The following is a 27,746-nucleotide window of genomic DNA, read 5'->3' as shown; positions in this document are numbered from 1 at the left end:
TGAAAGAAGTCAAAAGGTGAGGTTTTGCATCAAATGACAGGACACAAACAAGTGAGGGATGTTGGAAAAAATATTTTATACACTGTACAGAGGTACATTAATACACGCATACTGTACACATATTTTAAGGCAGTAAAGGCATAAAAACAGTATAATCGCACTCACAAAATTACTCATTTTCAAGCATAAGAACGCACACACACAAGTCCCAAACACAACGGGCAGATTTAATCATTTAATACAGTACATTAAGCATCAGAGTTAGTTCATTTATTCCCCTTATGTGAAATGCCACTTTTCTTTCAAATTAAAGTGCTTTTAGTAACATTACTAAACATACGTACCCGATAAACACGGAAAGAAAAACCAAAACAAAACATTCATATCAAACAGCGCAACATTTTCAGGTGCAACAAGTCACAGGGTTGTTAGAAACTACTGGGTACACAAAATATGATGCATTCCTTTAAAAATTCCTTCGTTAAAAAAATAATATGCTTCCAGTATTTTTCACCACCTGTTGCAGGTATTTTTATTTAAAAAAGAAATAAAAAAGAAAACAGTACTGTAGTTCAGTGGTTAACATGCATATCAGATGGATCACGCACACTACAGAAATCCTCTCATCAGTCATCAAAGTGTTCAGTTTCCACGACACACACACACACACACACACCGAGGCGAGCTGTCCTATGCATGTAAGTGGAGGAGATGTTTTCTTGTGACTTGTTGAGAAGCCTGTTTCTTTCCTTCCTGTCTTTATCTGCTCTCAGTTTCACATCAGCTCTCTATAACCTGTTCCCGTCTGTCTCCTCGCTCACACATTACTGATACGCACACTCAGTGGACTGCTGTCTCTGATGCGTCCCCTCTCCCTCCCCCTTTCCTCCCCCCTGTATCTCTCCTCCAGCCGCATCTTCTCCGGATCCATCCCATCCTCCGTGCCGCCGTGGTGACGGGACGCCTGTGATGGCGGGCTCGGTGGCAGGGACTGACTGAACAGGGGTGGGGTTTTGGTTTGGGCCACTTTGTCAAAGAAGGCGAAATCAGCCACATATTTTCCTGAGGGAGACAGGGAGACGACGGGGGGGAACTCGTAGCCCCAGAGGATCTCATCCGGAAGGTAGGATGTTCGAACCTGGCAGGTAGCAGAGGTCGGCTCCACCGTGGCGCTCATGATCACCAGCAGCTCGAAGTCAGCCAGCTCGGGGTCCGTCCATCCCCCACCTGAGGGACAGGGGAGGCATTAGGTTATTTCTTAGGACGAGCCACATCATTTCATGGTTTCCCCACAGTAGGTAAAGAAATCCAGTTTCAATTCATATTCACTTGTGGCCACTTGGGGACAGCACGACAAGCTGGAAACAAGCTTATGATGTTTTTATGTTATTATTTGCACATCCAGCAGACACACAGTGACATTCCCTTTGATACTGAATAAAGTGTACGACATTCACGCTCAGCTACAAAATTATCCACCGTGTTCACCAGCAGGTCGCCATCTTCGCCGATCCTGTGATCAGTGCCGGACAGATGGAGTTCAGTAAGTTCGTTAAAGCTTCTCTGCTGAAAACTGCCTGCCTGTACAGCTGGACACGGCTAAAAATTAATTAAGCTAAAGTGTTCCACAGAGTCGGGCGATAACTCTCTGTGGGTCACGTTCAGCATGCCCTGCATTTTAGAGGTCAGTGGATTCAAAGGAATGCAAGGCTAAGTCACAGATTGATTCATTCAGTCAAGTATGTGGGTAAGGAAAGACACACACAAACACACACACATAACACAAAAACAGACACACACATCCTGAAATTTCCAAAACATAAAAACTCCCCACTTACAGCCTGATTCCAGCAACACTGGACCAGATCTCACACGCAAACACTCGCCACACTCACTTCGGAAATGTCAACACAGTCTAAAAGAAAAAGCTGCTGAAAGTTGGAAACATTCCAGTCACAAATGCTTAATACATTTTCAAAACAAACTATTCTGGTCACCCGTCAACACACAACAGCACAAAGGACACACTACAGTAGACAGACGTGTGCAGTCAAACAAGCGCACACCTGCGTCAACAGGCCTCCCTCAGAATGCGGACTCTGTCATCTGTCTAAACAGTCCTTACCCTAACCCAGACCCAGTCCCGTCCCACTGGAGAAAAAAACACCACGTTTCGCAACTGCATGTACACACTGTCACAAACGGGGCTGAGGGATTCTCTAAACTGGCCTGAGGTGGGCGTTGCAAAGAGCTCGTTGCATTTACGGAGCGATCCAGTAAAGCACGGCTGTGGGGATGGTGACGTCCATCTGTGGGTTGGTCGGTTGCTTATGCTAGCATTTTAGCTAAAAACACAAGTATAGCCTCACCGAGCTGGTGGCCCGTCTGTGGAGGCTGTGGACTCTTTTGCTAGTAAATATAAATGTATTAACAGCCCAACAACAAGTCCAATATTCCTCTTTTTGCATTTTGCTCCACAAAGTTATTGTTTGTAATTGTCATGATCAACCATTGATCATTTTTGGAACCTTTCTAGACTCCTTGTCACTGACTCTCTGTTGTTTCACACCTTCCAGCACCTCTGTCATATTCATCTTCACACCACCCACGAGGAGGTTCTCAGCAGCCACGGCAGAGTTTGGGGATCACTCACCTCTAAAGATAATAAAGTCTTCAAATGAGTCATCGGTCGCGTTATTGTGTGCCCACACACACTGGGATTTTTGTCAGTTTTGTGTGGCGCAGTGTATACTAAGAGGAATGTGCTGATATTCTAGCTCAGTGGTTTGGACAGCACTGACATCCTGTTCCTATAGAAAGTCTCCACGGTGTCCTGCCCTCCTGATTCAGTGACTCGCAGTCACATTAATGCCAGCCAGACTCACACAGCGCTGCACTGGGAGCCACTATTCAGTGTTCCTATCGGAGAGGGTCCCTGCTGCATGTCCCTCACATTTCCTACACGTTGAGAACATAAAGCCAGCTTTGCAGGGAGCTTGAAAGCTCTGCTCAAAGAGCCAGTGAGCACAGAGGTGTGCTCAGTCAGTGTTTTCATGAATGTCTGCAAACTGCTTGAAAATATCCATTAAGGACATCAAACTAACCGTTCAGCCTTGTGATCTTGTGATCAACTTGTGATCTGTGTGTTCCTAGGATTAAAAACACCGAATAATGTAAATTTTTGCTCCTTTTTTTGTCCCTTTGTTGATGAAATGTTAATTTATGATTATCATCTGATGAAAAGGTGAGTCTCACTATTTACTCATCAAACTGATGATTTCATTTCTAAGAAGTAAGTAAGAAAAACGGTAAACCAACCACATACACAGTGTTTTTGTAACTCCGCTCATCCATGAAAATTCTTACATTTGGTGACCTGAATGACGTCTTTGGGTGGAACTGGAGACTTGCTTAGCTTCTCACACGCTGACACGCATCACTGGACTTTCAGTTCTTTGCATGAGTACTTTAAAGGTACAGCTTCTCAAATTCATAGCAGAAAATTACCCAGACGAAACAACACTGGGGCCCCATGGTGCCTGACACACCACTTAGGCTAGGGATCACTGTGGCGCTATGGACAGTGTCATGTTTGCTGTAATGTAATCATTTGAATATGGCAAAGGTCAAACTAGGTTCAAGACTCACAACACGAGAAGAGGAATGAGTGCAGCTGAAGAGGAGGTAATGATGACTAAAAGAAAGCAGGCAGAAATGAAAGTTTAAGTTAAAGGACTGAGCGTAAATAGTACAGACTCTAAGAAAGGAAAGGAAACAAAATGAAGCGATCGTAACAAATCGGAAAATAAACTGCGGCGAGCGGGGCCGAGGGAAGAAACGAAAGAAGCTGAGTGCGATCACAGTGCGTCAGTGCTGAGAGGTCTGTGCTGCTGTAAGTGGATCTGTGCAGGCTTCCTGTCAGCACCCGGACTGTACAGCATTGTGCTCTGATGAGGGGTGTCTCTGGCCATCTCCCTCACACACATTCCAGCCGGAGAAACCCTCTCCTCCAGTGCCAAACCAACCCAACTCGCGGTTAGAGGCAGCCAAGCATGCGACACGTGACCGTAAATACCAACACACCTACAGATACAAACATACCCATCATGCATGCTGGTATTCTCCAGAGACATGTGATGGATTTCAAATATCAATACTTTACGAGTTCCAGTCACAATAATAATAAAAAAGGAGCTGTTCATATGTACTTTTATATGAATCATTGATTTGTTTTTTCAACTACACCCCTGCCAGTCTGGTCTGTGGTTGAATAACTGTGGGTCAGCTCTTTATTTTCACCTCAGATTGCTACTCCGCTGATTGACGTGCAATGACTTACTCTGAACAGACAAACTGTACTTACACTGTCCCGTGTGTGCTTTATGGGTGACATGAAAAAAGCAAAGCAGCACTGATCTTCTTGATTCATTTATCTGACCTGCTACACAACCTGACACGAAAGCCGTGATCTACCTTTGGCTGCCCAGGCTCTGAGTGGGCTGTTCTCGTCGATGATGTGGTAGAACGTCAGGGGGATGATGAGGAAGGGGCTGTCGCTGGACGTGTCCACCTGGAAAGACACGTTGCGCTGGTCCAGCCGCACTGTCTCGCCCTCCTTGGTCAGGGACGTCTGGAGCAACTTCCCTGTCACCTGGGAGCCAAGATGGAGTCAGTAAACGTAGTCAGGAGGTTGCAGAAATTATCGTGTAACCAAAAAGATCACAGGTGGAATACCTGCATTGGCCAATCGTCATCAGCATCCTCGAGCACGGCATTTACCGACATGCTCAGCAATATTATTACCGATAAGCTGCTGTTCAAAATAACTTGACAGGATGTGGTGCCCGCGTGTGGCAATCAAAGCCCCATAAAAAAATATTTGAAAAGCTAAACAGCCTCAAATGTCATAATGAGCAGTTTCATATGGGAACTATTTTCTTTTTACAGAACTACACCAAGCCACCACGCAAAATTAAACTTCTCCTTATGCACACAAGGCTCAAAACAGAACAGGATGTCTTCCTCGACTCTGCAGCTAGATGGACAATTACAACAAAGGAACATTCTGATTTTGAGCCTCCAGGAGAGTCTGTACGTCAGCATCAGTGGGCTCATATCCATTCGACGTCGAGTGCATCAGTCACAGTGAGGATCTCAAGTTGTAACCAATGAATTCGACAAAACTGACGTGTAAACTCCAATCACCCCAGCAGATATGAATGATACCCAAAATCAACTTGCATACCTGACATCCCAACAGCAGGCTTTTGCGCATGTTGGCCACTCGGATCATGAGGCAGGGTCGACCCTCGTGATTTGACACAACAGCGTTGTGACTAAACTTCACCGTCTCGCCTCTTTTCTTGGGACGAGCGACCTACGAGAGGAGCAAAACGTATCACAGTCTTGGTAAAAAATTAGGAGGAAACAACTGAGATAAGGCTGCTACGCGGCTCAAAGTGTTTTAACTTAGCCCACCAGTGCGTACCTTTGCAAGAAAAGTGCCAGTGATGAAGATCTCCATCACCATGGTGATGACCAGCTGAAAGATGAGCAGGATAATAGCGACAGGACACTCCTCTGTGATGCACCGGAACCCGTAGCCAATTGTGGTCTGAGACTCCAGAGAGAAGAGGAAGGCTCCTGTCAGGGTCTTCACCTCCATCACACATGGGGTGTGGTTGGAGGGGGGGTCAAACTCTGGAGAGCCGGAGGAAGAACAGAAGATTATAAGGTTATAAACAAATTATAAAGGAACATTTTGTTCCCTCGCTGAGTGTTCTGCCGGGTCTTTCTCATGCTATTTTCTGCAATGCAAAACTGTGCTCCTCTGTTTCTGTCTTTGGTGTTTACTCATTCACAAAACAGTACTTGTACTTCATAGACTGTTTTTTACAGAAAATCAGACAACACGAATAGAGGCATTTTTCAAAAGCCCTTAAAAGTCTTTTCAAATCAAAGTTTTTTCTGGCCAGACAAGCTGTATGGAGTCATTTGATATTGTTTTCTTTTGTGTTGTTTTCTTCTCCAGCTGCCTCAGTTGTTCTGGAGTATAAAACTTCAGTTGATACCTACTCAGTTTTTGGGTGAACCGTTTTTCAGTTAATTGGGATGTTAACATTTAATAATTAGCAGTAAACATAACAGATGTTCAGGATGATGGAGGAGAAAGGAGAAAAGTCTGGGGATCACCAAACATCCTCTGGGGACCGTGAATGTCTGCAAAAACTGTGGCAATCCCTCTAGTGGTTTTCGAGATATTTCAGTGTAGTCATGTGTAAATGTCTGATCTAAAGTTGATAAATTGCTTAATGTGGAAACATAACTTTGTTGTTTGGGTCCATCAATATGCCCATCAGTATTTTTTTCTACTTATTTTTCTTTTTTCTCCCCTGACTCTGCATTAAAAAGCTCCACCATCCGCCCTCCCTGCTCCTTACCCTGCAGATCTCCATGCACCATTGCCACCAGGTACCAAAGAACTCCAAACACAAACCAGGTCCCGGCAAAGGTGGCAGAGAAGAGGAAGAACTTGTAGCGCCATTGCATGTCCAGGAAAGTCGTCCAGAGGTCACGGAGGTACAGCGCCCCACGTCCACTTATGTGTTCAATGCGGACGTTGCTTCGTCCATCTTTGGAGAGCACGCGGCGCCTCCTTCGAAGAGCATTGGGCCCTCCGGCTCCTGCTCCTGCTCCTACTCCGCCTGCACCTCCGTTGCCTCCCGTGGAGTCCAGCAGGGGCTTGGTGATGTCAGTCTGCGTCTGGGAGTGGCATACCTTCTGGGGAGAGGAGGCTTCAGAAGACGGGGGGTCGGCTGAGGTCATGGCTGGAGCTACAGGGGGTTGGAGATAGAAACAGATGACAGAAGGTAAGGAGAAGAGTGGGTGGAAGAGGTGCACATTAAAAGACAAAGGGAGGTAAGACGGAGATTTATAAAGAGGGTGTAGTGTAGTTTGTATGGACAGTAAGATCAAGCGAACAATAGGTGAGTCCAGCTGAAAAGGTGCAGGATGTGTGACAAACAGATAAAAGGGAGAACATCTGAGAACCGCATGAATGAGAACAGTGACAGAGTGGAACATTTGAGAGGAAAAGGAGAAGAAGAAGAAACAGATTAGAGGCACATTTTTCAGCTGGACAGTATTGTGGCTGTCTGCGGTGGTCCATTTAAGTCCTTTTCTTCCCTTCACTGGAGGCAGCTGGCCTCGTCAAAATAAGAGCCTCCTTTCAGCATGAAGGCACAGCTGCTCTTTCACACTAAAAGCCTGATAGTACAGGCTCATTCACGTGTTGGTTGGGCGAGACGGCTACTGAATCGAGATGAGGGGATACTGGTGGCTGTTATACCACACGAAAAAAGATTTAGAAGAAGAAGAAATCTTTAAATTTGAATCAAGGCCACTGAAACCTTCCACTGAGCCACTTTCTTCTGCTTTGCTGAATGCTGTTTTCATACTCTGCCCTTCAATTTTCAGGGCTTGTTTTGCTTGAACAGAGACCTAGAATTTGTAGTATTTGCAGCAGATGTGTTTTTTGAAAAGTTAATTGCTGAATTTTGTGTTCTTGTGGTATGGCACTCACTGTCATGGTCTGGGCCGGGCCCCTTTGTTCCAATTACGGCAATTATCAGTGCTACTGCATTCAATCATGTGTGAGCAAAAAGAGATTAAAAAAGAAAAGGTTTTCCCAGTTTAGTATGGAAAAATTAAGTCGGCCTGCTCAGAGCCCTGACTACACCCCTACCCAACAGCTTTGGGATGAACTGCAATGTGGACTGCTAGTCAGGCCTTATCACCCAGCTCACCTCACTGATGCTCTTGTGACAAAATGGGAGCAAATACATACAGCCAGGTTCCTAAATCTTGCAGAAAGCCTTCCTTGAAGAGTGGAGCCTGTCACAGCAGATTAGCAATACTGTGGTTACTGTAATTAGACATGTGAAATATTGATAACTTGGATGACTAAGTGTTTGTTAAGTGTCAAGTGGATGTGTGAATCAGAGGATGGCGGTGGTGTAATGTGACGGGTCGGTGTCCCATCCCCCCCTCCCTCTGGTGCCATGGACACTTATTGTCACTGTATGGTTCATTCCAAGTCCACCCTTACTAACTTTATCCTCATCTGGGCTGAAGTTTCTCCTTCTCCACACACTTTTTCTTTCCTTCTGTCTTGCCCTCCTTTACTCTTTACTAAATGGCCCTTTTGTTTCAATCTGCCTCTGCTTTCCGGAGCGAATGTAACAAAACCAAAAACAAAACAGGACAAACAAAAGCCCAAAAACCAAGAAGATCTGATACACTGTGTCCTTTCCTGTCCTTTCTGACCCTTCTCTCTCCTCTCTCCATGCTGGAGCTCACACTGAGTGAATGAATAGAGATCTGTGTTGATGTCTGTGCTCTGAATACTAAGGAGGGGGAGAGAGAGAGAGAGAGAGAGAGAGAGAGAGAGAGAGCAAGAGAGGGAGGGAGGGAGAAAGGGAGGAAGGAGGGGTCTAGAGGAGGCCCATGTTATTGGCCATGTCCATCTCCCGCTGAACTCTGAACCCTGCCTACACATACAGTAAACACACACATGGTTTGGACATATAGGCCTATTGAACAGTTACGGCACGATACAATACCCTTTATTGTCCAAAGGAATGTTTGGTTTCCAAAGCATGGACCTTATACACAATACGTATCGGCTAGAAACTGCACATATATTAGTTTATTCATTCATTATTTAAACTTCTCTATCCTGGCCATAGCCCATTTGTTCCTACTGGAGACATAAATCTGACTATTGCCGTATAAAGTTGCTGTGGAAAACTTGTTGCCTATCCAACATTAGCATTTTGATTCTTGTTTCTGACCAACTGATGAACGGAAATCTGGAATTTATTCTCCTGTTTTGGTCTCCACCAGCCCCTAAGGCAAATGTATGGCTCTTAGCGGCTCCACTAGCTAACCTGCTAGGTTTGTCCATTCGCAGTGCTGTCTGTAAATGAGTTTGACAGTAGTGAGAGTAAACCTAATGATACATTTGCAGGCTGTAAAGCCAAAACAATTGGCTGAAAGATGCTAAAATGATTGGGTCACTTTGAGCGTCATCATGCAACCCACTGACTATATAAAAATAATGATTAGTGCAGATTTCAAAAACAGGTCAAAATTGGTAGTTCACGTTATTGCCCCTTAACAAAGCTGGGAACTAAATGGTGCATTTGTTGGGACTATTTTCAGCTGTGGATTAATACACATTTAGTGCCTTGTGAGTATTTCTGGCAGTAGGAGAGTGTGTTTGTGGGATTGTTTGGCTCATCAGCAATTAGACAACAGTGAGCCTGACAATATTTCTTAGAAGGTTAAAAGTTATTGTTGTTTTTTTTTGTTTGTTTGTTTGTTTGTTTTTTAATGGGATTTGTTAGTAATAAGAAAATGACGGAGTATCCCCACAGTTTAACAGTATCTGAATTAACTGGTCTTGCCAAATTTACAAAGTTATGTAAATATGATTCAGTGCTTGGGAAGTGTATCAGTCTCACTGACAGTAATACTGATGGATTCTCTCTCTTTTACAATGACTTTTTCCACTCATTTGAGGACCACACTCGAGGGTAGGATCTCTTCCACTCTGTCCGGCTCTCCATCCCTCTCCTTCCCTTCTCTCCTGTGTGCACAAGAATCCTTTGTTTTCGAGGAGATGAAAGGGACAAAAGCCACCATTGAAAAATAAGACTGGCTGAGCGAGTGAGTGAAAGAAGGGACCAACTTAGACAGGGGAAAGGAGAGCGGTACGACAAAGTGTGTGCGTAGTGTATGTTCGTGACTGCCGTTTGATCGTGCGTGAGTATGCAGTACTTGACATTGGGAGGGGGCAGAGACTGGAGGGGGGGGGGGGGGGGAGAGAGAGAGAGAGTGAGAAAGAGTGAGAGAGAGAGGGAGAATAATTGGTTTCGGTGTGACAAAAGGAGTGAAAGAGGAAGAGGTTGAGAAATGGATGGTGGAGAACAGAGAGGAAGGGGTGAGTGGAGTGAAGGTGGAGGAAGCAGATCGTTGACAAAAGATGGTCATTAGTATTCCAAGAGGAGAGAGTAATCCCTTCCACTCAGTGGTCCTGTCCGGTGTCCACAGCCATAAAGAACCCCCCTCCTGGCAGTCACTACACTGCACTGAAAGGACTCCATACAGCACGACTTGAATGGCTGCGACCACTGTCCACAACACAGCAGCCTCCACGCCGGACCCGAAGAGCTGTCTGAACACTGACACAAGCCGTGCCAAGGCGGCATCTGCTCGGCCAACACAAGACGTTTGAAAACCCCCAAACTTTCTGGAGCCAAACTAAGCACCACACATTGCCATACAAATGAGCTGCTGTTGTGTCTTTATGTGCGCCCTGAGTGTGACAGCCTCATTATTGTTCCATTTCTGCTTTTGTCAATTAACACGTCTTGCTATGGCTGGCTGGAGTAAACACAACTAGAAAGCAGCGTTGTCAGTTCAGACAGCCTGCTGTACGTTAATGCAAGTTATCTTCAGCATTAGGAGAATTTTCTGACCCTTCAAAGACCCACTTAATTCTACAATTATGAATTTTAAGCACAAAAAACTCTCCTAGAGCATCTAACAGATCATTTTCATCCGATTCCTTTCCTGAACACAGTGACAGCCATCCCCTAGCAGTACGGTGAGGATTCTTCTTGTACATTTTATTATAATTTCATATATGGGGCAGTCGTGGATCAGCGGTTAGGGTGTCGGACCCGTAACCGGTGGATCGCTGGTTCGATTCCCCGTCCCGGTGTCCATGGCTGAGGTACCCTTGAGCAAGGTACCTAACCCCCACTGCTCCCCGGGCGCTGCACGCGGTCGCCCACTGCCCCGGGTTTGCTGTGTGTGTGTGCACGTCACTTGGGTGGGTTAAATGCAGAGAACAAATTTCGTTGGAGTGAGTTCCCTCCAATGACAAAATATGTCACTTCATATACTAACCATTTGACCCAGGACTTTTACATGAGGACCCTGTAGTGGTCCCAAAGCCACTAGACAGCAGCTTTAATAAACTGTGTACCTGCTGCATCTCTAACTCATTTAGAGGAATCCCTGTGTAGTTCGGCTTTTGTGACTAATGTGTAAGGTGTCAGTATGCCTGGAAAGAATGAGCACCTGACCACGTGCGAAGGCAGGTGACTCACTTTTCCAAACAGCCACGGTTGGAGGCGGTGTTGGAAACCTACCGTCTTAGCCTACTTCCTCACCTCCACACCCCTGCTGAATGGCTGTGCAAAGCGAGCATGACGTTTGGATGCAGTCCCGCCGGTTCCAGAGTCAGAAACATGTGGGAGAGCGAGGTTTCAGATGCTGATTGACCATCCGACAGACGCTTTGGTTGGAACATACCAATACCTTAACTTCTTCTGATATTATAAATCATCAATTTCCTCCTAAATATAACCGCTCGTGTACAGTAGCTTTATATGAGAGCTTATATTCTGAGACTTCTGACTTCATTCACTTGCATTGCGGTCTCTACATCAGCAGTGATAGGAAGTAAATACGAGCAACAAACCTCCAAGCTCAAACCTCCATGTGAATCTAACACTTCCCCAAGCCGCTGGCCTCCGCTCAGCCCAGATTTAGCCTCCGCAGAGTTACGACACTGACCTAAATTAAACAACCGAGAGCAGCCGCTGGCCACGATAGCCTGTAAATTAGGCCCAACTCTTAGACTTCCTTCTTCTGAGCCAAATGTCTGCTTTTGGGCTGTAAATCTGACTGGTTGAGCGGCTGAGGATCCCCCACTGAGAACTGTGATTTGTTTTGACTGAAAGTTTCCGAGCCAAGACTTTCTGTTGAGTCAAAACACCATCGCACCTGTTTGGAGTTTTGTACAAATCCCTTAACGCAACTCTGCCATCGCAACATCACAACACAAGCTCATATGTTTTCCCCCTGTTTTGCATCTAAATATTTACCTCACTGCTGTTAGAAAGTGATAGGAAAACTATATTATTTCATCACGGGTATCCATGCCTGTCAGGTGCAGGAAGTGGAAAGGTTAGCTAAACAAAACTTTGTTCCTTCCAGCACAGTGTGAAGACATTCAGTATTTTATAGATTTCTCTTTTTTTCTTATTAATATCATGTTATTGACCCAGACACAGTGGCGCAGGTTTCATAGTGGAACCTCCTCTGTTGCTACACACTACAGACATCCCTCCTGTAAGCGCTGTAAACACAACATGCACACACAGCAAGACTGAGCACCTGTTTAAATGTCAACCTCAAAGGTGTGCACCAAACACACACACACACACACACACAGGAAGTGCTGAGTTTTTCTTCTGGTTATTCTCTACATTACACTTCTCAGAGTAAACTCAGTTGTAGATATCATAAGGACACAAGACCCTTGTCAAAAACAAGTGTATACTGGGTTGTTAGAGAGACATTACAGTGAAGTATTACAGGAAAAAAACACAGTCTAAGTACTTATACTGCATTAAAAGGAACATAAGGAACAAGGCAGACAGAGTAGGTGTCGGAGCTGGGTGTTATTTTTATGCTTTAATGAAAAAAAAAACGTCTTGATAAGAAGAAACAGGCTGATTTTAAAATGTTGATGTGTCTCTTACCTTCTCTGTAGACCTTCTGTAGAGTTCACTTTGACCACAGCTCGGAAACTTGAAGCCTTAGTTAATTTCTCTGTGCAGCAGACATGTGAAAAAGGCAGAATACGTGCATTTGGAAAAAGATTGAAAAAAGAAGACAAAAGAGTCAGAGTTTTGAACGAGGCATGCTTGAAATCACCTCTCACTTTGACATCACATTGTTTGCTTGTTTTTCTCGCTGCAGTCCCTCTACGTCGCTGTCATCTTATATTTAAAAAAGAAAAGGAAAAGGGGATAAAAAAGCCCGTCAGAGGAGAGGCCTGGATTAACCAGTGGTCAGTTGGTGTCTCCCAGCACACTGGCACTGGCAGTACCGGTTCTGGCTCACTGTTACTGGGTCATTATGTAATCAGATGAGCACTTCTCCTTTGCACTTCTTCCTGCGTGTGAAGCTGAGAAGGAGTCCTGTGCTCTCGGACAAGAGAGAAGTTAAAGAAGCTTGTGCTGTCCACTCCTCCGGGACCCCCCTGCACGCCTCTCTATATAAACCCAAAACTATTCAGACAGCCGCTGTTTCACGACATTTTTAATTCATTAATTCCACTCTCCTCCCAGCCTGTCCTCCTACCCTCCCTCTCCGTGTCTCTCCCTCACTGTACACTATAAATGGGCCTCTTTGTTGCGAGGCCTCCTCTGCTGTTTCAGTCTTTGTCAACTTTCTCATGTAAATGTTTGATGGTTATAAGATACAAGCCTGGAAGTTGTTGCACTGCATCCGAGGTATTTACAAATCAGAGACAAAAAAAAAAAAAAGACAGGGCTCTTTTCTTTTCCTGTGCGTTTGGCTGCTGCCAGTTTTGCGTTGGCCAGCGTGCAGTGAATGGATAATGTCGGTGCATCTCTGTGAGGCTGTGCCATGTCCGCCTGCTGGGGGGAGGAGGGGGGTCTCGGTGGCGTATAGGATAGTACACATGGCCCCGCTGTGAGTGGACATTCATTCACCAAAGTAAAAACCAGTATACTCCAACACGTGCTGCAACCTCCACCGCTGATGTAAACGCAAAAGGCAGCAGAAAGTACGGCACAGATTTTCTTCAGTATTTCCATTTCCTGTTACTTTTTACATTTCCTTTGCAAGACATTTGTTCTAGACATGAAATGTCTCCTGATTAAAGATTAAAGGTTCAGTGCGTGGGATTTAGTGACCTCTAGTGGTGTAGTTGCAGATTGCAACCAACTAAACACCAACCGTATCCTTCTCTTCCCTCTCCAACAGTGGCTGCTAAAAACACAAAAAACACCACTCCGGTACATCTGGGATCTGACTGTTGGCTTGGCTGTTTTTGTAGTTCTGTCTGGTTTAATGTCCTCCTTCCCTTTTTTTTATTCTCGCCATGTCAGACAAACTGAAGTAAACCAGTAGCATCACATGAAAGGTGTCAGGCTCACAGCTGTAGGTATTTTTACAGGAAAGTCCCTGGTTTCGACTTCCCCTGCAGCGATACCTACACTCTTTTTTGCCACGCTGTGGCTAAAAATCACTGTACACTCTGCGTATAGATGAGCAAGACTTGAAATGTGCTTTGATTAATGAGTGAGGAAATTTATCTCAAGAATGTACAAAAGAAGGTGAGATTTCTTGATTTGTTTTGTTTTTAAGCACCTGTATGATATATACAACAAAATATATAGTCTAATCCCCTATAGAGTTAGTGTATGTCTCTACAGGAGCAGTCTGTTCAAAGTTCACAGTTCAAAGTGTAAAGGGCACCTTGTCAGCCAACCATTCAAAGCCTGCCTTTTAACTTTATTTTGACTGAAGTTAAATTTACCGCATGCTCAGATGAGAGACCTGAGGCGGGGCCCAGACGCATGAATCTGCAGCTGGGACGCACCACACAATGAAACCTGCACTGCGCAATATCTGGCCCGGCTTGTTTCACACGCACATCAATCTGCGAGGGCCCCTCCAACCTGCCAGCGGGTGTTGTTCCTTTCTCAACGCCCCCTCCCGTCCTGCAGAGTTTGGGGCTCCCCTTATCCGGGGCAATGGAGGCCCTGCATCCACGGGGGCCCGGGTTATATGAGCGTGTTTACCTTTCGTGAGAGATGTGGCTCCCTTTAGGTTGATGCTATCCGTGGTTTCCTGGGTGGGCGGCTTCACCTGAAGTCTGGATGCAGCTGGTGAGGGTGTCTTCAAAGAAAACAAACAAATACTGCATTATTTGCAGAGAGTCAGAGATGCTGAAGAAGTTTTCTGGCAGTTGGCAAATTGTTGGACAAACTGTGCAGGAAGTTTCCCCCAAATTTGCAACTAACAACATCCAACTTGTGGCATCTTTCTCGACAAACAAATGGCACAAGAACACAGCTGACCTGTCTTTGCTGTCTCCCTGTCAGGGTTTGCTTTCCTTTGTGTTGTCTGTTGTCCACCTCATTCCTGTCTCTTATTTTCTGAAACCAAAAGGTTTTATAGTATGTATGAGCGTCGTATAATCCCATTGGCTGACTTAGAGCCGCACAGGTGGAGTCTAGAGCGAAGCGAATGTCAGTGTGTGTTTCTCAGAAATGGACTTGGACAATATTCAGAATGAGGTTGTGATCCTTTCTTTTTTAAGCGCAGTCATGTGTAGACATTTCCTTACCTTAGAAATGCCTCATGTTCTCATCTTCTGGTACGCTGACAGATTAGATGGATTCATAACCCAAGAGTGAAACGTCGCATGTCTGTTTAATTCTATGGGCAGGAAAACTGTCAGATCCAGGATTTTGGACATACTGAGATCACGAGTCCTGTTTGAGGCTTTCATGGACTCATGAGGTTTTACTTGCTTGGTTGAAATTTTTCAGCCACACTGATGTGTCTCTCAGGATGGGAAAATGTTCTCTCAGTTGGTTGGTCAACCACTTTGTTGAAGATGGACTTGACATCCTGGCTTTTGATTTAGGAAAAGTGGGTGGGTGGAGAAGAGAGGAAGGGAGGGGAGATGTTGTGGAAAGGAGAAGAGAAAGAGAGCATGTGGTAAGAGGGCACAAATAACCAGAGGAAGGAAGGAAGACAAGATGCAGACGAAAACAAGATGCAGGAGAGGAGGTGGGTGAACCCAGGAGACAATGACAGAGGAGGTAAGGAGGAAGGAGAGAAAGTACGTGTGCTGGCGTAAAGTGCACCGGTTGAAGGTCTCCGTCCTCTTTGTTGTCTCTTAGGCCCAGGATGGGGTTTGTGTTTCCATTACATGGTGCACAAGTTACCCTCCCTCCGCCTGTTGTTCCTTCTTTCACTCTGTCACTTTCAATTTCACCTGCCAACAACCCCCACCACCACCCCACCCACACGCACACACACCCACACACACACACGCACACACACTCACATGCATGCACACACACAATCAGCTACAGTTTGTGTGACTTCCTCAATTCTAACCTCTGCATGTATCCAGCAAGCGTGAATTAACACCCCCAAAAGCCACATGTTACACACAAAAACATGAACAGAAAACACACACATTTACATACAGACATGGGCAGGAATTTGTGCACAGATGTTGATTTTTTTTTCTGTCTGCAGAAAAATGCTGCAGAGGAAGCAGGTCTGCTTTGGCCACCATAGAAGAAGAGGAGTTCGCCAAGCAGAGTGAAGGTCTCAGAGCCTCTCTGATATGAATTATTCATATTTTTCATTAAAAACCAAAGTAAAACAGTTAAGTCAAGCTGATCGATGCATGGCAGATATGTTCAACACCAATCGCTCACTCTACTGTTCATTTGGGGTATTTTTTAGTTAATCTTTATTTAATCGGGTGGTCTCATTCGGATAAAGATCCATTTATCTGAGAGAGAGAGAGAGACGAGAACAGGAAACAGAAACCACACAAACGAGAGCTAATCAAAACAAATAAAAATCCATCAGATTGAGAATTACATGAAAACACTGGAAAAGGTCAACAGAAGAGATGCTGAAACGATGACAATGTGTGAACGTTCTTTATCAACTTGATTTTATTTATGGTGAAGAGAGAAGTATAGTCAGGAATGGATATTAAAATGAAAGGACCTGTGAAAACCTGCATTTTGTGGTTTGTTTCTGCTGTTACGCAAAAGACAAACTTAAAATTATGAGAAAATCCTATCCAAATCCACTTTGTGGATTGTTTGAGGACTAAACATTAACAAAAAAAATGCAAAAAGTTAGACACATGACAAACCAATTTATGTCTGCTTGATGTTTTGACTCAACCTCATGTAAAATTTGAAAAGCGCTCGTGGTCATCTGTGATGATGCGAGTCCTGTTGATGTAATCAGCATCAGCAGCCTCAAGAGGTCGCTGTTGCTCCTCAACTGGGCGATATGAAAGCCAGTTTATTTTTGGTTTCACTGATTTTCTCATTTTCAGATGACTCAGATGTAATCTTGAGGGCAAACCTCGATAGAGGACATCTGTCTAAAGTCTGTCTTTGTAATCATGAGGAGCTGATACTTGTTTCGAGTGGAACACGTGTTTGTGTTGTTATTGAATTAGAAACACTTTCAACAATTTGCCCCTTGAGGACAAGACAACCTGTAGCCTTCGTCTCATGACCAGAAACCTAATTTTCCCTCATGTGACATGCGTAGGGTTCTGCTTATGTCTGATGATCTGTTTAGCGTGAACGTGACTCAACCCAATTATCACATTCGACAAATCTGAAGAATATACCAGCTTTGCTTTGTGCTCTGAGCTCTCTAAGACAGCTGAGCACCAAAGCAGATGTTGCTCCGTGCGCTGCAGGTTTTCCTGCAGAGCGACCACAGTGCAACTCATTAATGACTAATGTTTAGTATGTTAAACATTAAACATAAAGAGGTTAAAGAAACAAACTTTGGTGTGAAAAACACATGACCTTTTGATTTCACACATCTCAATATTTTACCGTCTTACTTATTTTCATTTCTGGAGACATTTCTGAAGCACAACCCTTAGGTGTTAGTTTTACATCATCGAGGATGTGACTAATCTGAGGGCCAGTTTATGATGTCAGCCTACTGGCATCTTCATAAAGAGACCCTCTTGATTCATATCCACGAGTTCTGCTTTTACTTTTTTTACTTGTATTCAGATTCGGTTAACAACTCTTTACTTTTATTGCTGATGTATGTTAGCTCCTTTAATTGTTTTTATTTTGTCTGTCGCTGTGATGTATCTGCTGTGCACGGATGTCCTCCTAACCGGGTCACACTCTCTGGATCTCCTTTATGTCGCCTCGTCTCTGACCCTCACAGTGAAAACAGCTGATCTAGAGCCTTGGCACAGAGACCTGAAAAGACAAACAGGTCATGTGTTACATAACTCCGACCACACAAATGACCATATGTGTCCTCCGCAGGCCAGTCTTATTGGTGTGTAACCAGTCATTTGGCACACTGAGGACCATCTTCATGCATTTCCTGGACTTCTTTAAACAGAACTTCTTTTTTTTGATATTAAAATCTAGGATTTTTTGTGTTTGTGCTTCACAACTGGGCCCCTCGTATCATCTTTCCCTTCCAGCCCTTGTTCACACTCTTTATGGCATATTTTGACCTTTCTGACACAGTACACAGATTCTCTGCTGAATCAGGGTGCATCTCAGGGATCCGTTTCAGTTCAGTGGCGTTGGCATCAGCCACAGACATCAATCACTGCTAAATCCCATCAGTTGTAGACGTTCTGAGAGAAGGTTTTGCTGAAGTAGTAATCTTCCACATATAGTCTCCCCACGTTTACCTTCATCAGTGTGAGTACAGTCAGTGTGCAGCACTTTTAGAATGAGACCACATGATTCTGTTTTCACATGTGGACACTATGTCCTACTGATGCAAAGCTCCTCCACGTATGCTGTATAGGTAATGCAGCCTCAAAGGTGCTAAAAGGTTTAGATCAACGAGCAGAGATGCAGAGATCTCAGGAGTGTAGTTAGCAGCCAGCAGGGGAAAACGAACACCATCAGAGCCAGGCTGAATGAGAGCAAATATCCACGGATGTGTTTGTGGATTCACGACCTGCATAAAAACCTGAAGAGTAGCCTTTGTCAGTCAGTGTAAAATCCCAACCTTTAACTGTTCCCCAGTCTTCGCTCACATGGTTGTTTTCCCAGTGTTATCTGTGAGATAAGCCGTCTGCAGGTTATGTAAAACGCTTTTCTGTCACTTCTAGAGATACCCTTGAAAAAGAGGAATCTCGTTTCGTGTTTATCACCCAAAGACAAAGATCTACCAGGTGTTTCTAGTGCAAGTTTGCTTTGTTTAAGTGAGTTAAGTGATGTTTATTGCCAATCTATCTCACTCCAGAAGCAGACTTTCTGAAATCACTTTGATATCTGTGTCAAAATATGTTGATTAAAAAAATATATACATTTAAGTTACATTTAAATTTACATAGACCAATAGGTGGTACCACATAAGTACCCGTATAAAATCTATCTGGAGGGAAGGATCTTGCTGTTCACATGAGGAATGTATCCTCCTGACAAGGACACACACTAACGGTATTTGACGCTCACCATTAATGTACAAGCACTTGTCATGACCCGGTGCTTCAGTTTTATGCAACATAGTTTTATTGCAGGAGTGACAGCAAGAGACAATGAGCATCTATTGAGTTTACAAGACACTGTAGTTTTATGTGGGGTCATATTTCAGTTTTCTTACTCAGGGAGACACAGTATCAAGGCAAAGTCTGATTCTTGGAATTGTATACAATATAGATGCATAATCCATTTTATTTCAGTTGTTAGAAACAGACAACAGGCAGCAATGGAAGAGATGGCACTGAAAAACACTGAACACCTCAGGCGCATTGCTGTGTGAACAGCGGGGACAGATATGTGCTCCTTGGTCCTCTGTAGATTAAAGCAAAAGCCTTTAAAAACAACTAGAGTCTCCTCAAGTGACGCCACAGATCAATACACGTATAATGTCAAGGCCGCGTGCTGCTGCAATAAAAAGACAGTCACTTGATCGTCTTGTGAGGCTTCGCTTCTGCAGCTCACACATCAGTCTCTTTCCACCGACTTAACTTCACCTCCAGACCAGATGCAAAGCATGTGCTGTCTGTTTTCACCGTCTCTGTCACGGCTCTTCATGCCTCACAGACCTCACAGATCGGACCATGAAGGAGCTCACGAGCAGCCTCACCGGCTCATATGACTGCTGACAACGTGTCACACCACGCACGGTGTAAGAGCTCTCTTCACTGACAGGACAGTCTTTTTGGTGATGGATAAATGTGTGTGTTTCCTGTACTGGTGCTTTCAGACACATTGCGCAACTTGTTTTATGTCATTATTGCTCCATTTCATGCTTTACTTTACGAGGGGGTTTCATACTGCTTTGTCTGTGAAGTCAAGGCTGTCCACGTCATGTTCTGCCGGTGAAGCAGCAGCTGTCACACTTGTGGGATTTACCCCAACAGATCAGAAAATAACTACATGTAATTTGTCATACTTAATCCCAGAGGGTTTTAAGAGCTGAGTTTAATTTGAATCTGACTTGTGTTACTGTATTTTCAAACAATCTGAGTGCAGTCGCTTAAAATCATAAAGTTGTGGGTCTACATTAACATTTTAGGCCTGTATCAATTCATTGCATCAGTTTATGTGGTGTTTGTAACGTGGATGCTTTTTGGTTTTGAAAATGGGGCATGAGGCCTCAATGGGTCAACCTTTCACACACAATTGGTCCCATAAAATCAATATTTAAGTATTCAGTTCTGTAGGTTTGTTAGGGCACTGGGAGCAGAACAGACAATTCTGTATGCAGAAATGTCAAGGGCAGATAAAAGGTTGACTTGTCAACTGATCTTTTTCTGTGACATTGGAAAAATACTAAATATTTGCATAACCTCAATGTAAACCATGTGGTTTACGTTTTTTTTATCACCACATGAAGACCAAGCTGCTCTTCTGAGGGTCAGGCAGTCAAGACGGTAACATCATCTCAGCAGCCAATACAACAGAGCTTATCTTTTTATGATTTCTCCAGTAAAGCTAGAGATCTACATCATTTTAACTTGGACCAAAATATCTAACTTTGAGACTTGAGAACAGCAGAGAATTAAGAGTTCCTGATTGATTCAGCACCAAACTACATAAAGTCTTTACTTTGGGAAAGGAGCAAAGAAAATTCAGGTTGAGGTGAAGGCTTCTCCTGCTTGCCAGACCTCTGCAGTGCAGCCCTGCTTGAGGCTAATGGCTACTACTATTACCCACAACTACATAAGCCACACGCGAGAATCTGTGACCAAACTGTCAACTGCGGTTGTGTTGTGTTGTGTTGTGTTGTGGGTGACGCAGGGCTGAGTTTCGACAGGAAAGAAGAACGTGCAGAATAAAAACAAGACGATATCTCTGAGTCTGTAGTCAGTCTGTGTCAGTCTCCGTTTGGTGCAATTGGGCGTCCCCACATTTTCTCAGCGCAAGACAGCCGTTTGAATAGAAATTCCAGATGTGCAAACACGCACGCTCAGAAATGCCATGCGACAAAGTTTGCACAAGTGTTGCAGGTCAAACATGATGTTGTGTTAACATCCTACCTGCAGTAATCTGCACAAATGAGCTGAACCGCAGCTCAACTGTTCAGAGACGTAAGAGGATGGATAAAATTGGGTGCCCCGTATGGCTTTCGGATTCCAGATACCAGCCAGCCCCTCCACTGCCCTAATGAGGGCTTAAAATTCTCCCAGATTACATGTTCAAAAAAAGATCCCATGTTGGAGCAGTTTTGTTTGGGACCTAAAGCTAAATGTCTGGGGTCAGTTGCATATACTGAGAGAGGAAAACTACTGGGATTAATTTGGAATGACATGGGGATCAAGGACGGGTACGTGGGAACAGCAAACATGATGGCATGTTCACCTTCAAAGCTGCTTTATGAGGTTACTGTAGCGTCCAGAGGAATTTAAACGGCTTCTTCCATCTCCAAAGTCCATTATTTCAGGTCAGGACTTTACCGTGTGAGAAATCTGCTTTCGTTAGTCACAAGTGACTTAAAACACGTCAGATTACTGGTGTGTAATGCAAATGGAGATGCATGACGTGCGGACTGGTACGTCTCTGCAAGGTCTGCTGACTTTACATCCCATGCCTGACCCACGTCTGCACAAGAAGCTGAGACTGAGACAGCAGATTTCTGTGGGAGTTTATGTGTTTATCTTGCACTGACTTCACTCCTTTCTGCTTCTGAATAAGACAATTTGAGTGGATGAGTTTTATACAAATTAAACCAATTTACAATTTACAAAATGAGCCCTTCACTTAAATCGTTTGCGAGGACGCCCCCCCCCCCCCCCCCCCCCCCCATCCTGCAGACAGACAACAGTGTTAGAACCAAGCACGAGTGAGCTGCATAATGTCAGGACAAAAAGTGAAATATTTATTCCTGCAAAATAATGAATGGAAAAAACAAACTCTGTGTCTTCCCTGCAGAGAACCCAAACGACGTCTGTGCCAGTGAAGGTCTGGATGCTGAAGATTTCTCCTCATGATCCCAGCTGAATATTTATGCTCACATATTCTCACTTTCACATGTTTTGTTTTTGTCACAGACTTTAAATTAAACAAGCAATAAAAGCGTAAATGTCCTCAGAACATAACAGAAATATTGAGTTTTGAATTTTAGATACTAAACAAAATTAGTTACATGGTAGTGGAGCTTTAAAACTTTGTACTGCAGAGGTTGCAGTATTTGCTGGTGTCTTAGAAAGACATTAACTAGGGATCAGTGGGTTTCTGCAGGACAGACTACGATCTCATGGTGGTGAAGGAAAGCCAGACACCTGACTGAACCGTGTGACTGCTCCTTTTCTGCACCTGCCAGCATCAGAGGAATCAGCAGGAAAATTTTTTACTAACAATGTAATAACGGAGGCGGAGTAGGTAAACGGGTTACTGTGGGCTGTTGTGCTGCAGTCAGATGGCCCCCACTCATTGGCTGAGCCAAAGGCGTGTCAGCCGTAACCCAGGGGAGGGGAGCAGGAGGTCAACTCTCAGCGTGTTATCAGACAAAGTTAACAACTTCCCTGAACAAGATGATACGAGGAAGCGAAAACCCAAACAGAGAGGTGGTTGACTGGGTAGGAAACCATAATACACACCAAGGCTGACGACTGTCCTGTTGTGTGTCGTGTCAAACAACAACTCAAGGTCCAACGTCAGGTCGCATGTTGTGGTGTAGGGTCTCCATGTTTTTGTTGGCGTTAAACTTTGACAAGCTTTTGGTGGTGGGTCTGTATTTACCTGCGTAACCCTACATCAGTCCGGGTAGAAATCAATAAGAGGCTCAGGTTAACTTGCGGAGTGATTACAGGTTGTCCTTCCCTCCCTGAGTTTCACTGTTGTTCATTTGTTCATTTTCAACTACTGTACCACTCTTCAAAAACATAAATGGTATAATTCTTGAACTTATAAAACTCACAACGCGGTGTGAGATGTTATGTAAGCTTCATCAGTACGCAGAGCGATTTGCAGCAGCATTAACACAAGCTTGCTTCTTGCGCAAGTCTGGCACTACGCTCTCAGTCTTTGTGCCCCTGCAAGTTCTGGTGTCCTGTGACTGGAATAAATGCTGAAGAGACGAAAAGATGAATGTGTTGTCTTTCAATCTGTGATATGAATGTACACACACATATACATTATAGTGACAAGCCTTCACAGAAGAGTGGAAGCTGTTAGAGCTGCAAAGCTGCCTGTGTGTTTAGAATGAGATGTCACTAAAGTCCCTCTTGGTGTAACGGTCAAGTGTCCCAATACTTTTGTCTATATAGTTTAGCCTTGTTTGTTGCTCGTCCACTGCCCCGCTTTGCCTTGGAGACCACTGTTACACATCTAGCACTGTCCTCTTTTCACTGTTGCTGCTCTACAGTCAGTTTCCTCCTGACTACCTGGACACCCACCCACACCCACCCAGCCACGCTGTACCTGCCCTATAATAGCAGTCCTTTGACTCCACCTCTTTCTGTATGTAAAATCGCTTACTGAAAAGCACATGACATGACTATAACTGAAAGGCTCCTATAATTTCTCTGGCTTAACCTCCACCTATAGCCCACATTAAATTAGCGCTTGGCTCGCTTCCCTGAATGTGTGTCTATTGCAGCTCAATGTACCGTTGTGTTTCAGATTTACTGTGGCACATTGATCACAGGACGTTCAATCCAGATGAACTTCCTTGTGATCCTGTGTGTACGGACTGGAATATGTCCCACAAACACAATAAGAGCCATAAATGGGCTAATTAAAGGAACGTAGGCCATTCTAATCTGCCTCAATTACAACACACACCCACATACTCCAAACAGGTTGTGTCATTAACAGCAATAAAAACTTACATCACGATGGAATCTGTTTTGATGTTGGACTGGAACAAAATGTTATGGACGTGCAAACGGATTCAAAGGTGGATGACCTCCACATTACCAAATGGTAAATGGTTTCATTTATATGTAGCAATTCTGCTTTACAGTTAGCCTCTCATTCATTCCCATCTGCCCGAGCCAAGCCAGGCTCTGGTCATCTCAGATTCTGGACGCTTTGACACGAGGACACAGTGGACGACCCGATCCGAACTTCGTCACGGTATTTGAGACTTTTCAACTTTTTAACTTCACAGCGGCCCTCGTCCAGTGATTTTTCTAAAATTACATGTCAAATTGAAAAGGAGCTGAGGGGGAAAAGCACATCAGCCATAAATTCAACCTCTGCAGAGGAGCATAATGTGTAGAAAAGACACTCGCCTGTCTGTAAGAGTTTTCTCTGCCAGACACACAGAGTGGAGGATAAAGTTCAACATTTCCCTGTGGTGTGTAAATGAGTATAAGGCTGGGTAGCATGAAAATCCTGAAGGAAATACCTCAAAATTGTACACATGTGCAGTAGCTGCTTGTATAGTTACTGGCATTTTCCTAAATATCCGTCATGTGATGACCCATTCCTGTCAATGAAAACACGAAGTGATGGACAGCTCAGACACGTGACGTTTCTCCTGAGTCACGCTGGAAAATGCACATCACATCTCGTTCTGCATGAATGTTGATCAATAAGAGGCTGATTGATCCTGAATGGATGTGGCAACAGCTGAGGGCTGCTGGGAAGAGAGACGGAGGCCAATGAAACAAAGCTCCTCTTCCACCAAGTTGCGTACTATTTTGAAGGTGTGGCCGAGCAGCCAATGAGGCTGCAGCAGCCACATGCGTCAGAGGAGGGGCGAGACGGTCGGTGCTCCTATAATAAACCCGGCAAATGCGCTCTTTCCCAAAGTGAGAAGAACTGAGGAGTTTGATACCAGAACCAGAAGAACTCAAGAAAACTTTTTAATCTCTTGTGTGTAATATTTTACCTTTTCAACAGCTGGGCTCTGATTCAACGTTTTTCTTTTCTGCTTTGGGACTTGATTTTTCTGCGCTGTAAAGAGCTTATCTACTTTTTGTTACCGCGCCAGACACGCATTTAATCTTTCGCAATGTTTCCAGAGGCAAACAAAAGGTGAGTCCACTTATGAACAGGCTGTTCTCTCAGCTTTCCTGTTCCCATGCTGCTGAACGCATGGCCCCTTCATGGGAGGGTCGGGACAGTAAGGGGGGAGTGTAATGGGAATGGAAATAACGCACATGCGCTGTGGGGGAGGGAAACTGCGTCTATGACAGATTAATGGACTTTAAAGCACATCAGTAATATTAATATTCTGTAACTTTATGTCACTTTATGGTGTTGATTAAGCACTACAGTTGTTGCTTGGCAGTTTCACTGAGTATTTTTATTATTATAGCAGAATTTTAAAGGACCAAACGCGTGTATATCCATTCTGTTTAAGTGGGAATGAGACCACCAGTCTGTCAAATCAAAAGGATCATGCAAACTGCAGGGGATGAGTGAGTGTAATGTTTCAACTCAAAAAGGTCAGCAGTGAAGTGCATGAGAGGCGTGACACTGCAGGAATGTGCGCGTGTGTGTTCAAGTCATAGCAAATCAGCCTTGAAGAAGACTTGGGCAGATGAAGCACAGAAGATAAAGATAAAAACCAAAGACTGACCATCATATCATTTAAGGATTAAACTAACTGATTAAAGCTTTCTATTGAGAACTGCTTTATTTGCTAATGTGGGTCACCCTAAATTAAAGCCCTCTCTTCATGTCATCCAGCTACGGCTACGAGGACTGCAAGGCCACCGCTGATTGGCTGCTGGCTCAGACAGACGTCCGACCCACAGTGGGCATCGTGTGCGGCTCAGGGCTCGGAGGGCTGGCTGACATGTTAAAGGACCAGGTGGCCTTCAACTACAAGGACATCCCCAACTTTCCACAGAGCACCGGTGAGTGCAGCTACAGCGGGCTGATCAGTTGCTGGCTGGCTTTCATTCACTGTTGGTATTTACTCACTCATTTGTGTGTTTTTGTGTTTTTCCTCGCAGTGCACGGACATGCAGGGCGGCTGGTGTTTGGCACCTTAAAGGGAAGGCCATGTGTTTGCATGCAGGGGCGCTTCCACTTGTACGAGGGCTACCCAATCCAGAAGGTGTGTGTTCTCCAACGACTTTCAAAGCGAATTCGAACTCTTTTCCCATGAAATCTGTGGCCTTCCTGTCACACTGCTTTAAACCAAAGTGCCCTCCGAATGGTTATATAATGTCTGCTTATATGCTGCATGCATGTGTTTCCAGATTACGCTGCCCATACGGATCTTCAAGCTGCTCGGTGTGGAGACGGTGATGCTGACCAACGCTGCCGGAGGTCTCAATCAGGACTTTAAAGTGGGAGACATCATGATCATCAAAGACCACATCAACATGCCGGGCTTTGCTGGCAACAATCCCCTGGCTGGACCCAACGATGAGAGGTAGGCATGGAGTGTGTGTGTATTTGAACATGTTGTACAATCAAAAACGGGTTTCCTGCGCCGGGGAATGTAGTCTACAAAGGTCTTTACCCTCACTAAACCTTCCACCTGTCCCTCTGCTTTGCCCTCTTGCAGGTTTGGTGTGCGTTTCCCTTGTATGTCTGACGCATACGACAGAGAGCTGCAGCAGATGGCCATGGATGTGGGACAGGAGCTCGGCTATGGGGACTTCCTGAAGGAGGGTGTCTACTGCGTGCTCGGCGGACCCTCGTTCGAGACCATTGCCGAGTCCCGTATGCTTCACAGACTGGGCGCTGATGCTGTTGGTGAGTAGTTTTTATGAATTTACTAATGATTATTTGCCACCAATATGGAGTAATTTAGTTGCAAGGATATAAGAGAACATGTATCTTTATGTAAGAGTTTCATGCAAAAAGAGACACGTTAAAACGTTTTGATTTAAATGCCTTCTTTTCCCCGCCAGGCATGAGCACAGCCCACGAGGTGATCATCGCCCGTCACTGCGGCATGCGTGTCTTCGCCCTCTCGCTGATCACCAACCAGGCGGTGATGGACTACGACAGCCAAGAGAAGGCCAATCATGAGGAGGTCCTTCAGATGGGCAACCAGCGAGCGGAGCAGCTGGAGCGACTGGTTTCCACCATGGTGACCAGGATTGAGCACAACAATAACTACGCCTAAGAGATGCCACGCTCCGTCAGGGGCAATCATGCTAGTCAGAAGCTTTTCGCGTTGGCTAAAGGAGGTTATGTTTCATATGAAGTGCCATTGTGCTCCAAGAAAATACCACTTAGCTTATTATTTAGGCAAGCAGTTGGGCCTGTTTTTAGATTTAGGTCAAAAAATGGTAGCCGCGTAATCCTCCAAAGATACACAATGTTCATGTCACTGTGTCTTACCTGACCATCTTGCATTCCTCCATATGAAGAACTTGCTTCTCAGTATTTTTTGTATCATATTAAACAAGGTGTATTTGTTCTAACTTAAAATATATAATCAGCTTGTATAAATGTCTGCAATTTAACTTAACAATGAGAAAAAATCTGCTGTAAAGATCTTAATATTTTGATGTGGTTGCATTGTGTACATTGGTGGACTGAAGGTATTTTGTGCATTTTTTTTTAAATAAATATGAATGTTGTTATTAAAATTGCTATTTATTACTAAACTAAAGTTTGTTTGTGTTGTTCTTCAGGATTTGGAGGGGAGTCTTTTTTCTTAATCATTTTAATTGATTTACTCATCACAACCAGAAAACAATCAGCTATCTCAGACGTGATTTA

The 27,746-nt window shown here is 44.4% G+C and overlaps 2 protein-coding genes across 4 annotated transcripts; one reads left to right on the top strand and one right to left on the bottom strand.

The window, feature by feature from the left end:
• Positions 1 to 61: 61 nt before the first annotated feature.
• Positions 62 to 15,134, bottom strand: LOC124054935 (ATP-sensitive inward rectifier potassium channel 10-like). Of its 3 annotated transcripts, none has more exons than XM_046381479.1 (8): positions 14,970 to 15,134; positions 12,793 to 14,787; positions 12,618 to 12,687; positions 6,441 to 6,833; positions 5,489 to 5,700; positions 5,246 to 5,377; positions 4,474 to 4,651; positions 62 to 1,227 (listed from the first exon to the last, which is right to left on the bottom strand). In XM_046381479.1, exons 4-8 carry the CDS (start codon positions 6,823 to 6,825, stop codon positions 818 to 820), a joined length of 1,317 nt encoding a protein of 438 aa, XP_046237435.1. In that variant the 5' UTR covers positions 6,826 to 6,833; positions 12,618 to 12,687; positions 12,793 to 14,787; positions 14,970 to 15,134; the 3' UTR covers positions 62 to 817. The 3 variants fall into 3 exon arrangements, with proteins under 3 accessions (XP_046237435.1, XP_046237436.1, XP_046237434.1); XM_046381480.1 differs by having other exon boundaries at positions 14,691 to 14,787; XM_046381478.1 differs by having other exon boundaries at positions 12,618 to 14,787.
• A 9,718-nt stretch (positions 15,135 to 24,852) lies between these two features.
• Positions 24,853 to 27,631, top strand: pnp5a (purine nucleoside phosphorylase 5a). The gene is made up of 6 exons (XM_046379990.1): positions 24,853 to 25,091; positions 25,749 to 25,918; positions 26,018 to 26,121; positions 26,267 to 26,442; positions 26,578 to 26,768; positions 26,927 to 27,631. Exons 1-6 carry the CDS (start codon positions 25,069 to 25,071, stop codon positions 27,142 to 27,144), a joined length of 882 nt encoding a protein of 293 aa, XP_046235946.1. The 5' UTR covers positions 24,853 to 25,068; the 3' UTR covers positions 27,145 to 27,631.
• Positions 27,632 to 27,746: the final 115 nt, after the last annotated feature.

The sequence above is a fragment of the Scatophagus argus genome, chromosome 23 (genome assembly GCF_020382885.2).
Source record: "Scatophagus argus isolate fScaArg1 chromosome 23, fScaArg1.pri, whole genome shotgun sequence".
Classification (NCBI taxonomy): Eukaryota; Metazoa; Chordata; class Actinopteri; family Scatophagidae; genus Scatophagus; species Scatophagus argus.
The sequence above is the reverse complement of the archived record's forward strand: the minus strand, read 5'-3'. Positions and strand labels throughout refer to the sequence as shown.